This window comes from Salvelinus sp. IW2-2015, unplaced genomic scaffold (genome assembly GCF_002910315.2).
Source record: "Salvelinus sp. IW2-2015 unplaced genomic scaffold, ASM291031v2 Un_scaffold7041, whole genome shotgun sequence".
Taxonomy (NCBI): domain Eukaryota; kingdom Metazoa; phylum Chordata; class Actinopteri; order Salmoniformes; family Salmonidae; genus Salvelinus; species Salvelinus sp. IW2-2015.
The window spans coordinates 6,128-16,332 of NW_019948301.1; the positions used below are offsets into that span (position 1 = coordinate 6,128).

At 43.7% G+C, this 10,205-nt stretch overlaps 1 protein-coding gene across 1 annotated transcript; it reads left to right on the forward strand.

Annotated features, from left to right (window-relative positions):
• Window positions 1–6,069: 6,069 nt before the first annotated feature.
• On the forward strand, window positions 6,070–7,350 carry LOC112079152 (serine/threonine-protein kinase ULK4-like; the record flags this gene model as incomplete). Its single annotated transcript, XM_024145182.1, has 3 exons — window positions 6,070–6,231; window positions 6,591–6,779; window positions 7,273–7,350. Coding segments are annotated over 3 exons (429 nt in total), but the record flags the coding sequence as incomplete, so codon positions are not given.
• Window positions 7,351–10,205: the final 2,855 nt, after the last annotated feature.

Here is a 10,205-nt window from a genome sequence, read left to right on the forward strand (position 1 = left end):
TTAGCCTAGGTTATGGTTTTAGGCCTACAGTATTAGCCCTAGGTTATGGTTTTTAGCCTACAGTATTAGCCCTAGGTTATGTTTTTAGGCCTACAGTATTAGCCCCTAGGTTATGTTTTAGAGGCCTAACAGTATTAGCCCTAAGTTATGGTTTTAGGCCCTACAGTGTATTGAGCCCTAGGTTTATGGTTTTAGTCCTACAGTATTAGCCCTAGGTTATGGTTTTAGGCCTACAGTATTAGCCCTAGGTTATGGTTTTAGGCCTACAGTATTAGCCCTAGGTTATGGTTTTAGGCCTACAGTATTAGCCCTAGGTTATGGTTTTAGGCCTACGTATTAGCCCTAGGCTATGGTTTTAGGTCCTACAGTATAGCCCTAGGTATGGTTTAGGCCTACAGTATTAGCCCTAGGTTATGGTTTTAGGCCCTACAGTATTAGCCCTAGGTTATGGTTTTAGGCCACAGTATTAGCCCTAGTTATGGTTTAGCCTACAGTATTAGCCCTAGGTTATGGTTTTAGGCCTACAGTATTAGCCCTAGGTTATGGTTTTAGGCCTACAGTATTAGCCCTAGGTTATGGTTTTAGGCCTACAGTATTAGCTCTAGGTTATGGTTTAGGCCTACAGTATTAGCCCTAGGTTATGGTTTAAGCCTTACAGTATTAGCTCTAGGTGTATGGTTTTAGGCCTACAGTATTAGCCCTAGGTTATGGTTTAAGGCCTTACAGTATTAGCCCAGGTTATGGTTTAAGGCCTTACAGTATTAGCCCCAGGTTATGGTTTAGGCCCTACAGTATTAGCCCTAGGTTATGGTTTTAGGCCCTACAGTATTTAGCCTAGGTTATGGTTTAAGCCCTACAGTATTAGCCCCAGTTATGGTTTAAGGCCCTACAGTATTAGCCCCAGGTTATGGTTTTAGGCCCTACAGTATTAGCCCTAGGTTATGGTTTTAGGCCTACACTATTAGCCCTAGGTTATGGTTTAAGGCCCTACATTATTAGCCCTAGGTTATGGTTTTAGGCCCTACAGTATTAGCCCTAGGTATGGTTTTAGGCCCAAACGTATTAGCCCTAGGATTAGGTGGTTTAGGCCCTACAGTATTAGCCTAGGTTATGGTTTTAGGCCTACAGTATTAGCCCTAGGTTATGGTTTTAGCCTACAGTATTAGCCCTAGGTTATGGTTTTAGGCCCTACAGTATTAGCCCTAGGTTATGGTTTAGGCCCTACCAGTGATTAGGCCCTTAGGTATGGCGGTTAAGGCCCTACATTATTAGCCTAGTTATGGTTTTTAGCCCTACAGTATTACGCCCTAGGTTATTGTTTAGGCCCTACAGTATTGCCCTAGGTTATGGTTTTAGGCCCTACAGTATTTGCCCTAGTTATGGCCCTACAGTATTAGCCCTAGGTTATGGTTTTAGGCCCTACAGTATTAGCCCTAGGTTATGGTTTTAGGCCCTACAGTATTAGCCCTAGTTTATGATTTAAGGCCCTACAGTATTAGCCCTAGGTTATGGTTTAAGGCCTACAGTCTAGACATTAGTTAAAGGCTTTCATCCCATGTCATGTTGACTCCTTTTTAGAATTATTTTCAAGTTTGTCCAGGGTAATCTACAGTAGATCTGCAAAACAAATTTAAGGAATTTAAATGTTTCTGGTAGAACAGTTAAACAAGGAAATAAAATGGTGTTTAAAATAGCTCTCATGCCCACGCATTTTGAGATCTTCTTGGTTGAGTACTTTTTGTTGTTGTTGCATCCTATGTACATCCCAGTGTATTAGATGCTAGTATTAATACAGTAGCAGTGTTTCAATGAGAAAAATAGAGAATAAGCCTCACAGGTGTGCCCAATGTCCTGTTTAATGGCTATTTTCCAAATGGCACCCTATTCTCTATTTAGTACACTACATTTGTACCAGGGCTCTGGTAAATCTACCATTACCAATTCCCTTTGTTCATTGAGTTAGATCAGGGTTCTGCAACCTTTTCTCTCAAAAGAAATCCTGAGCCACTCGTATACAAGCAGCATATTTTGCTATTGGTAGGCCCGACCTATTTAGCTAATTTGATGTTCTTTACAATATATTTTCAATGCCCCTCCCTGCCTCTGTTCATAACATTAGATTTTCAATGCCATTTTCAGACTTCACTTTCTGAAAGGGTGGAATGAGTAGTGACGCATCACATGACTCCAAGGTTTTCTCTCTGTGTGTTTTGTTTATTCTGTTTTAGTCTAGTATAGTTGCCTTTGTAACATCAGGTTAAAACATGCTCCGAGTTACAGCACACCTTATACACAGTAGCCTCCAGGGTGACTTACCTTTGTGAAAAGGGAGTCTGTGTACAGTATCTCCACACCGGTATGAAAGATAGTTAGTTGTACAAACTGGCGTGTTTAAAAAAAACGGCCTGAGCTTTTCTTCACTGTGATTTTGTATGGTTGTTGTGTGGAGAGAGAAGAGAAACCTTGAGGCTGCTGTGCTGTGTGGAGTATCTTGACTTGAGTTTTATTCCTTTCTGGTTGACTTGTTCTACTGACACAACAAGGCCTTTCTGACTGGAATGTTCCCCCTCACTATGTTCACTCTTCGGGTCTGTCCCAAATGGCACCCTATTCCCTATATAGTGCACTACGTGGACTCTGGTCAAAAGTAGTGCACAATGAACAGAATAGGGTGCCATTTGGGACGTAGACTTCCTTAACTCCTCACTCGCCCTCCAGCAGCTTGTCAATCAGTGCAGGTGTCCTCCTACTCAGCACCTCTACTATATCAGAACCTAGAGCTCTCTCTCTCTCTCGCTGTCTATCTCGCTCTCTCTCTCTCTCTCTCTCTCTCTCTCTCTCTCTCTCTCTCTCTTCGCTGTCTCTCTCTTTTCTCCGCTGTCTCTCTCTTTTCTCTCGCTGTCTCTTTCTCTCTCTCGCTGTCTCTCTCTTTCTCTCGGCTGTCTCTCTCTCTCTCTCGCTGTCTCTCTCGCTCTCTCTCTCTCGCTGTCTCTGTCTCGCTGTCTCTCTCTCGCTGTCTCTCTCTCTCTCTCTCTCGCTGTCTGTCGCTCTCTTTCTCTCGCGCTCTCTCTCTCTCTCTCTCGCTCTCTTTCTCTCTCTCTCTCTCGCTGTCTCTCGCTCTCTCTCTCTCTCTCTCTCTCTCTCGCTGTCTCTCTCTCTCGCTGTGTCTCGCTGTCTCTCTCGCTGTGTCTCTCTCTCTCCCTGTCTCTCTCGCTGTCGCTCTCGCAATTAAATTAATTCAAAGGGCTTTATTGGCATGGGAAACATATGTTTACATTGCCAAAGCATGTTAAATAGATAATAAACAAAGTGTAAACACTACACTTACAAAAGTTCAAAAGAATAGAGACATTTCAAATGTCATATTATGTCTATACATAGTGTTGTCACGATGTGCAAATAGTTTAACTACAAAAGAGAAAATAAATAAACATAAATATGGGTGGTTTGTTCTTCACTGGTCACAAATCTTGCTTCTATGATGGCACACTGTGGTATTATCAAAATTGGATTTGTTTTTGAATTCTTTGTGGATCTGTGTAATCTGAGAGAAATATGTGTCTCTAATATGGTCATACATTTGGCAGGAGGTTAGGAAGTGCACTCATTTTCCACCTTATTTTGTGGGCAGTGTGGACATAGCATGTCTTCTCTTGAGAGCCAGTCTCATAGGGCACTACTACTGTTGACCAAGGCCTCTAGGGCTCTGCACAAAACGAGTAGGATGAGGGTGCTGTTTGGACACAGTCCAGTCATGTGGTTGTTGTGGGTTACTGTGTGTGGCTGTAGTGTAGTTCAGAAAGGTACTGTGGTAGAATACTGGTTTTAACTAGTGAACGGTATGTTCATTAGGTTGTTAGTAGTGTCCTCATTTCCACGTTTTAATGGAATAATACGCCTATGATGTAACCCAGTGGAACCAGGGTAACAAGGTGACTTAATGGATGGTATGGTATATGTGGTATATAATGGATGCCGGGTATATAATGGAATGCGCGGTATATAATGGGGTGCGTGGTATATAATGGATGCTCGGTATATAATGTGTGGTATATAATGGGTGCTGGTATATAATGGATGCGTGGTATATAATGGATGTGGATAAATGATGCTCGGATATAATGATGCGCGGTATATAATGGATGCTCGGTATATAATGGATGTGTGGTATATAATGTGTGGTATTAATGGATGCTCGGGTATATAAATGGTAATATGGGGTATATAATGGATGCGTCGGTTATTATAATGGATGCTGCGGTATATAATGGATGCGGGTATTAATGGATGCGTGGTATATAATGGAATGGTCTGGTTATAATGATGCGCGATGGTATATAATGGATGCGCGGTATATAATGGATGCGCGGTATATAATGGATGCGCGGTATTATAATGGATGCGCGGTATATAATGGATGCGTGTAATAATGGATGCGCGTATATAATGGATGCCGGTAATAATGTGGTGCGCGGTATATAATGGATGCGCGGTGCGCGGTATAATGGATGCGCGGTATATAATGGATGCGCGGTATATAATGGATGCGCGGGTATATAATGGCATGCGCGGTATATAATGGATGCGCGGTATATAATGGGTGGTGGGTATATAATGGATGCGTATATAATGGATGCGCGGTGCGCGGTATATTAATGGAATGCGCGGTGCGCGGTATATAATGGCATGCGGCGGTCGCGGTATATTAATGATGCGCGTATATAATGGATGGTATATAATGTGTGGTATATAATGCATGCGCGGTATATAATGGATGCGTGGAATATAATGGATGCGCGGTATATGATGGATACGCGGTATATAATGGATGCTCGGTATATAATGGATGCGCGGTGCGCGGTGTATATAATGGATGCGCGGTGCGCGGATATAATGGTGCGCGGTGCGCGGGTATATAATGGTATGCGCGGTATATAAGTGACTGGTATATAATGTGTGGTATATAATGCTGCGCGGTATATATATGGAATGGGTGTGGAATATAATGGATGCGCGGTATATGATGGATGCGCGGTATATAATGGATGCGCGGTATATAATGGGTGCGGTATATAATGGATGCGCGGTATATAATGGTGCGCGGTATATAATGATGCGGTACGCGGTATATAATGGATGCGCGGTATATAATGGATGCTCGGTATATAATGGATGCGTGTATATAATGGATGCGCGGTTATATGATGATGCGCGGTATATAATGGATGCGCGGTATATAATGGTGCGCGGTATATAATGGATGCGCGGTATATAAATGGATGCTCGGTATATAATGATGCTCGTATATAATGGATGCGCGGTATATAATGGATGCGCGGTATATAATGGATCGCTGGTATATAATGATGCGTGGTTATAATGGATGCTCGGTATATAATGGATGCTCGGTATATAATGTATGCGCGTATATTAATGGATGCGCGCGGTATATAATGGATGCTCGGTATATAATGGATGTGTGGTATATAATGGATGCGCGGTATATAATGATGCGCGGTATATAATGGGCAATGCGCAAGGTATATAATGGATGTGTGGTATATAATGGATGCTCGGTATATAATGGATGCGTGGTATATAATGGATGCGTGGTATATAATGGATGCGTGGTATATAATGGATGCTCGGTATATAATGGATGCGTGGTATATAATGGATGCGCGGTATATAATGGATGTGTGGTATATAATGGATGCATTGAAAAACCCATTCCGATCATCTTTTCAGTATTTCATTAGCGTGCCCCTATTTCACTGAAATGGTGTTTCTCTCAGAATAAATCCTTCCTCGTTCATAGCCCATCGTGTAGGTAATGAACCACTTCACATGTCAGCCATTGTAATGATTTGTGTAAATCAAATTGTTACTCGCTAATTGTTTGCTTTTCTTTGAGGTGTGACCTTCAGGTTCTTGTAGGATTCATAATTGTGTTTTATTTAGCCTAGCTAAATTATCTTGGGCATTCCATTGTATTGTACTGTGTGTGTGTTGGGTTCATCCGTGTGTGTATGTCTGTCCGTGTGTGTGTGTCTGTATGTGTGTCTTTAGGAGGAGGTGGTTGTGAACCACATGGTGTGTAAGATGGTGGAGAACGTGTGTACCCCGGCGTCTCACTACGCCCAGGGCTTCATCACCGGGGAGATTGGCCCCATGCTCTGGTACCTGTTCACACACTCCAGCGTCGACTCACTACGCGTCAGCGCCATCTCAGTGAGTACAAACACCACACACAATACACTAACCAGGGAAACCTGAACTCACTCACTCACTTTAATATTTTACTTTCATTTGTGATTGAATTAGAGATACTGTGTGTACTGATGAAATACCACTGGATGGATTACATCCATGTATATAACCTGCATTGGGACTAATATCTTGATACCAGACCTAGGTTCCTATTTAAACTTTTTCTTGATTGAGTTTGTCTGGCCCAAAGAAACCAATGCTGTAGTCCCAAATGTGCAAACCCTGCCTATCCGGCACTTCAGCCACTTTTAGAAGCCAGATGTGTTTGAACGTGAACTTGATAATGATTGAGGCCTTCCTGTCTTATTAACTTCATACAGGCCCTGTGCAGAATCACCCGCCTCTCAGCCAGTGCCTTCCAGAGTGTGATTGACAAGGTGGGGCTGCCAGCCATCTTAGCCAGCCTGGTGTCGGGGATCAGCCGTGTCCAGCAGCACATACTCACCATGTTCTCTGCCATGCTGGCGTCAGGGGCCCACGCCCAGCTACACAGACTAGTCCAGGAGCGGGTATGTAGGATACTGTAGTGTAACACCTTGTTAAACACCAACAGTCCTAAATGCTACTCTATTCCCTACATGGCTCCTGAGTGGCGCAGTGGTCTAAGGCACTGCATCTCAGTGCTAGACGCGTCACTACAGACCCTGGTTCGAATCCAACTGTATCACAACCGGCCGTGATTAGGAGTCACATAGGACGGTGCACGATTGGCCCAGCGTCGTACGGGTTTGGCCGGTGTAGGCCGTCATTGTAAATAAGAATTTGTTTTTAACTGACTTGTCTAGTTAAATAAAGGTTAAAAATAAAATAGTGCACTACTTTTGACCCTATGGGCCCTGGGCAAAGGTAGTGCACCTTAGGGAATAGGGTGCCATTTGAGGCGCAGAAAATGAAAGCACAACTCTAGCCCCTCCTTCATTCAACTGTCACTGTGAGGCTAGGAGTGTGGCCCGTGCCATAGCTGTATGGGTTTGGTGTTGTCTCTGTGTGGACGTGTTTCAGCCCTGTGCCATCTTCTTCAGCACTAAACATCTCATCTGGCCCGGCACCGCCGCCCTCTCCCTAACCTCTTACAGATAATTGGCCATTATCGACTTGTGCTGCTAGTTCCAGCCAACACAGGAGATGAATCCCATCTCCTCTCCTCTTCTTCTCCTCTCCATCTCTCTCTATCTTTAATCCTCTGGCCCAGTTAGGGTTAGTTGTAAGTATGAACAAATAATGGAATATAAATCTCTCCCAACGGAACACATGCAGCCAAAGCCAGATAAGATGCAGATAAGAAAGAGAAAGATTTGTCTGCATGTGATGTCTAGTCTGTCTCAGGGCCTCACCAACTGGGATGGGAGAGAATCATTTTCTTCAAAGAGAGGAATTATCTTATTTCCTGAGGTTGACTTGACTCCCAGTCACTCAGACTTGAACAAACATGCCTTATTCCTACTGATGATTATCTTTAAATATTCATCTTGCTTTCAGGATTCTCCACTAAGAGGGTCAGTACTGTTTCGTAATAGCAGCAGGTGTGTTAATGCACAAACAAGGCCCTCCCTCCCTGTAAAGTTCCTATAGACACAAATGAACGGAAGGAGAACCAATTTGGCTGAAATGAAACATTCTACTTTAATAATGCTACACATCCTGCATTATCTGAAGTGGTAATCAATTGGAGAATGAGCCGGTGAAAGTGATTTAAGAAGGTACTGTACATCGCTGCCTTCAAGGTTCTGTGAGATTACCACTGGTCATTTAGTTTGACCTGAATTCATCTACATGTACATTTCCAATGTAACTTGGGAAAACAAGTCTTTGAGTGCATACAACTTACTGCGTCACCTTTGCACCAATTATAAAATGCTATACGTTTTCCTCATTAATTCCCTTGACAAATAGAAGTCCGGAAAGCCTTGTTTATTCATGCATTGTCTTTGCATACATTTTTTATTTCAATGAATCTCTAAGCAACTCCACTAATTGGGTAAGGAGCTGCAACAATCTTCTAGTGCAGCTTGGAATACTGTTGATGTAATTACAGTTTATGCAGCAGGGTAGACCAGAGGCTTTTGAAATGAATTAACTCAACTGCTCACACACAACAACAGCCAGTATTTAATCACAGTATTTAGGAGTGTTCATGTCTGTCTTACTTCTGCTGTCCTTTTCCATTTTCCTCCTGATTGTGAAAGTTAATCAATTCTGACTAATTTGCTGCCCAGTAAATAGTGTTGAGCCAATTAGCCCTATTAACCTATGGTTTTATGATAAGTGTATTGTTTTGGAGAGGCTGTCGTTTCCACCCTCCCAGCACCTTCCAGACAGTGTAAGTGATAACACCTGTAGCAGCCCACAGGGAGTCCTCCAGGTTAGTGTAGCTCAGTGTCAGGTCAACACTATAGCTGTCTCTACTGGTCAGCTAAGACTCAGTGTAGCTCAGTGTCAGGTCAACACTATAGCTGTCCTCTACTGGTCAGCTAAGACTCAGTGTAGCTCAGTGTCAGGTCAACACTATAGCTGTCTCTACTGGTCAGCTAAGACTCAGTGTAGCTCAGGTGTCAGGTCAACACTATAGCTGTCCTCTACTAGGTCAGCTAAGACTCAGTGTAGCTCAGTGTCAGTCACACTATAGCTGTCTCTACTGGTCAGCTAAAGACTCAGTGTAGCTCAGGTGTCAGGTCAACACTATAGCTTGTCTCTACTGGTCAGCTAAGACTCAGTGTAGCTCAGTGTCAGGTCAACACTATAAGCTGTCTCTACTGGTCAGCTAAGACTCAGTGTAGCTCAGTGTCAGGTCAACACTATAGCTGTCTCTACTGGTCAGCTAAGACTCAGTGTAGCTCAGTGTCAGGTCAACATATAGCTGTCTCTACTGGTCAGCTAAGACTCAGTTGTAGCTCAGTGTAGGTCAAACACTATAGCTGTCTCTACTGGTCAGCTAAGACTCAGTGTAGCTCAGTGTCAGGTCAACACTATAGCTGTCTCTACTGGTCAAGCTAAGACTCATGAGCTCATGTCAGGTCAACACTATAGCTGTCTCTACTGGTCAGCTAAGACTCAGTGTAGCTCAGTGTCAGGTCAACACTATAGCTGTCCTCTACTCGGTCAGCTAAGACTCAGTGTAGCTCAGTGTCAGGTCAACACTAGCTGTGTCTACTGGTCAGCTAAGACTCAGTGTACCTCAGTGTCAGGTCAACACTATAGCTGGCTCTACTGGTCAGCTAAGACTCAGTGGTAGCTCAGTGTCAGGTCAACACTATAGCTGTCTCACTGGTCAGCTAAGACTCAGTGTAGCTCAGTGTCAGGTCAACACTATAGCTGTCTCTACTTGTCAGCTAAGACTCAGTGTAGCTCAGTGTCAGGTCAACACTATAGCTGTCTTACTGGTCAGCTAGAGACTCAGTGTAGCTCAGTGTCAGGTCAACACTATAGCTGTCTCTACTGGTCAGTCTAGAGACCTCAGTGTAGCTCAGTGTGTCAGGTCAGGTAACACTATAAGCTGTCCTCTACTGGTCAGCTAAGACTCAGTGTAGGCTCACGTGTCACGTCAACACTATAGCTGGCTTCCTGGTCAGCTAAGACTCAGTGTAGCTCAGTGTCAGGTCAACACTATAGCTGTCTCTACTGGTCAGCTAAGACTCAGTGTAGCTCAGTGTCAGGTCAACACTATAGCTTGGCTCTACTGGTCAGCTAAGACTCAGTGTAGCTCAGTGTCAGGTCAACACTATAGCTGTCTCTACTGGTCAGCTAAGACTCAGTGTAGCTCAGTGTCAGGTCAACACTAATAGCTGTCTCTACTGGTCAGCTAAGACTCAGTGTAGCTCAGTGTCAGGTCAACACTATAGCTGGCTCTACTGGTCAGCTAAGACTCAGTGTAGCTCAGTGTCAGGTCAAACCACTATAGCTGGCTCTACTGGTCAGCTAAGACTCAGTGTAGCTCA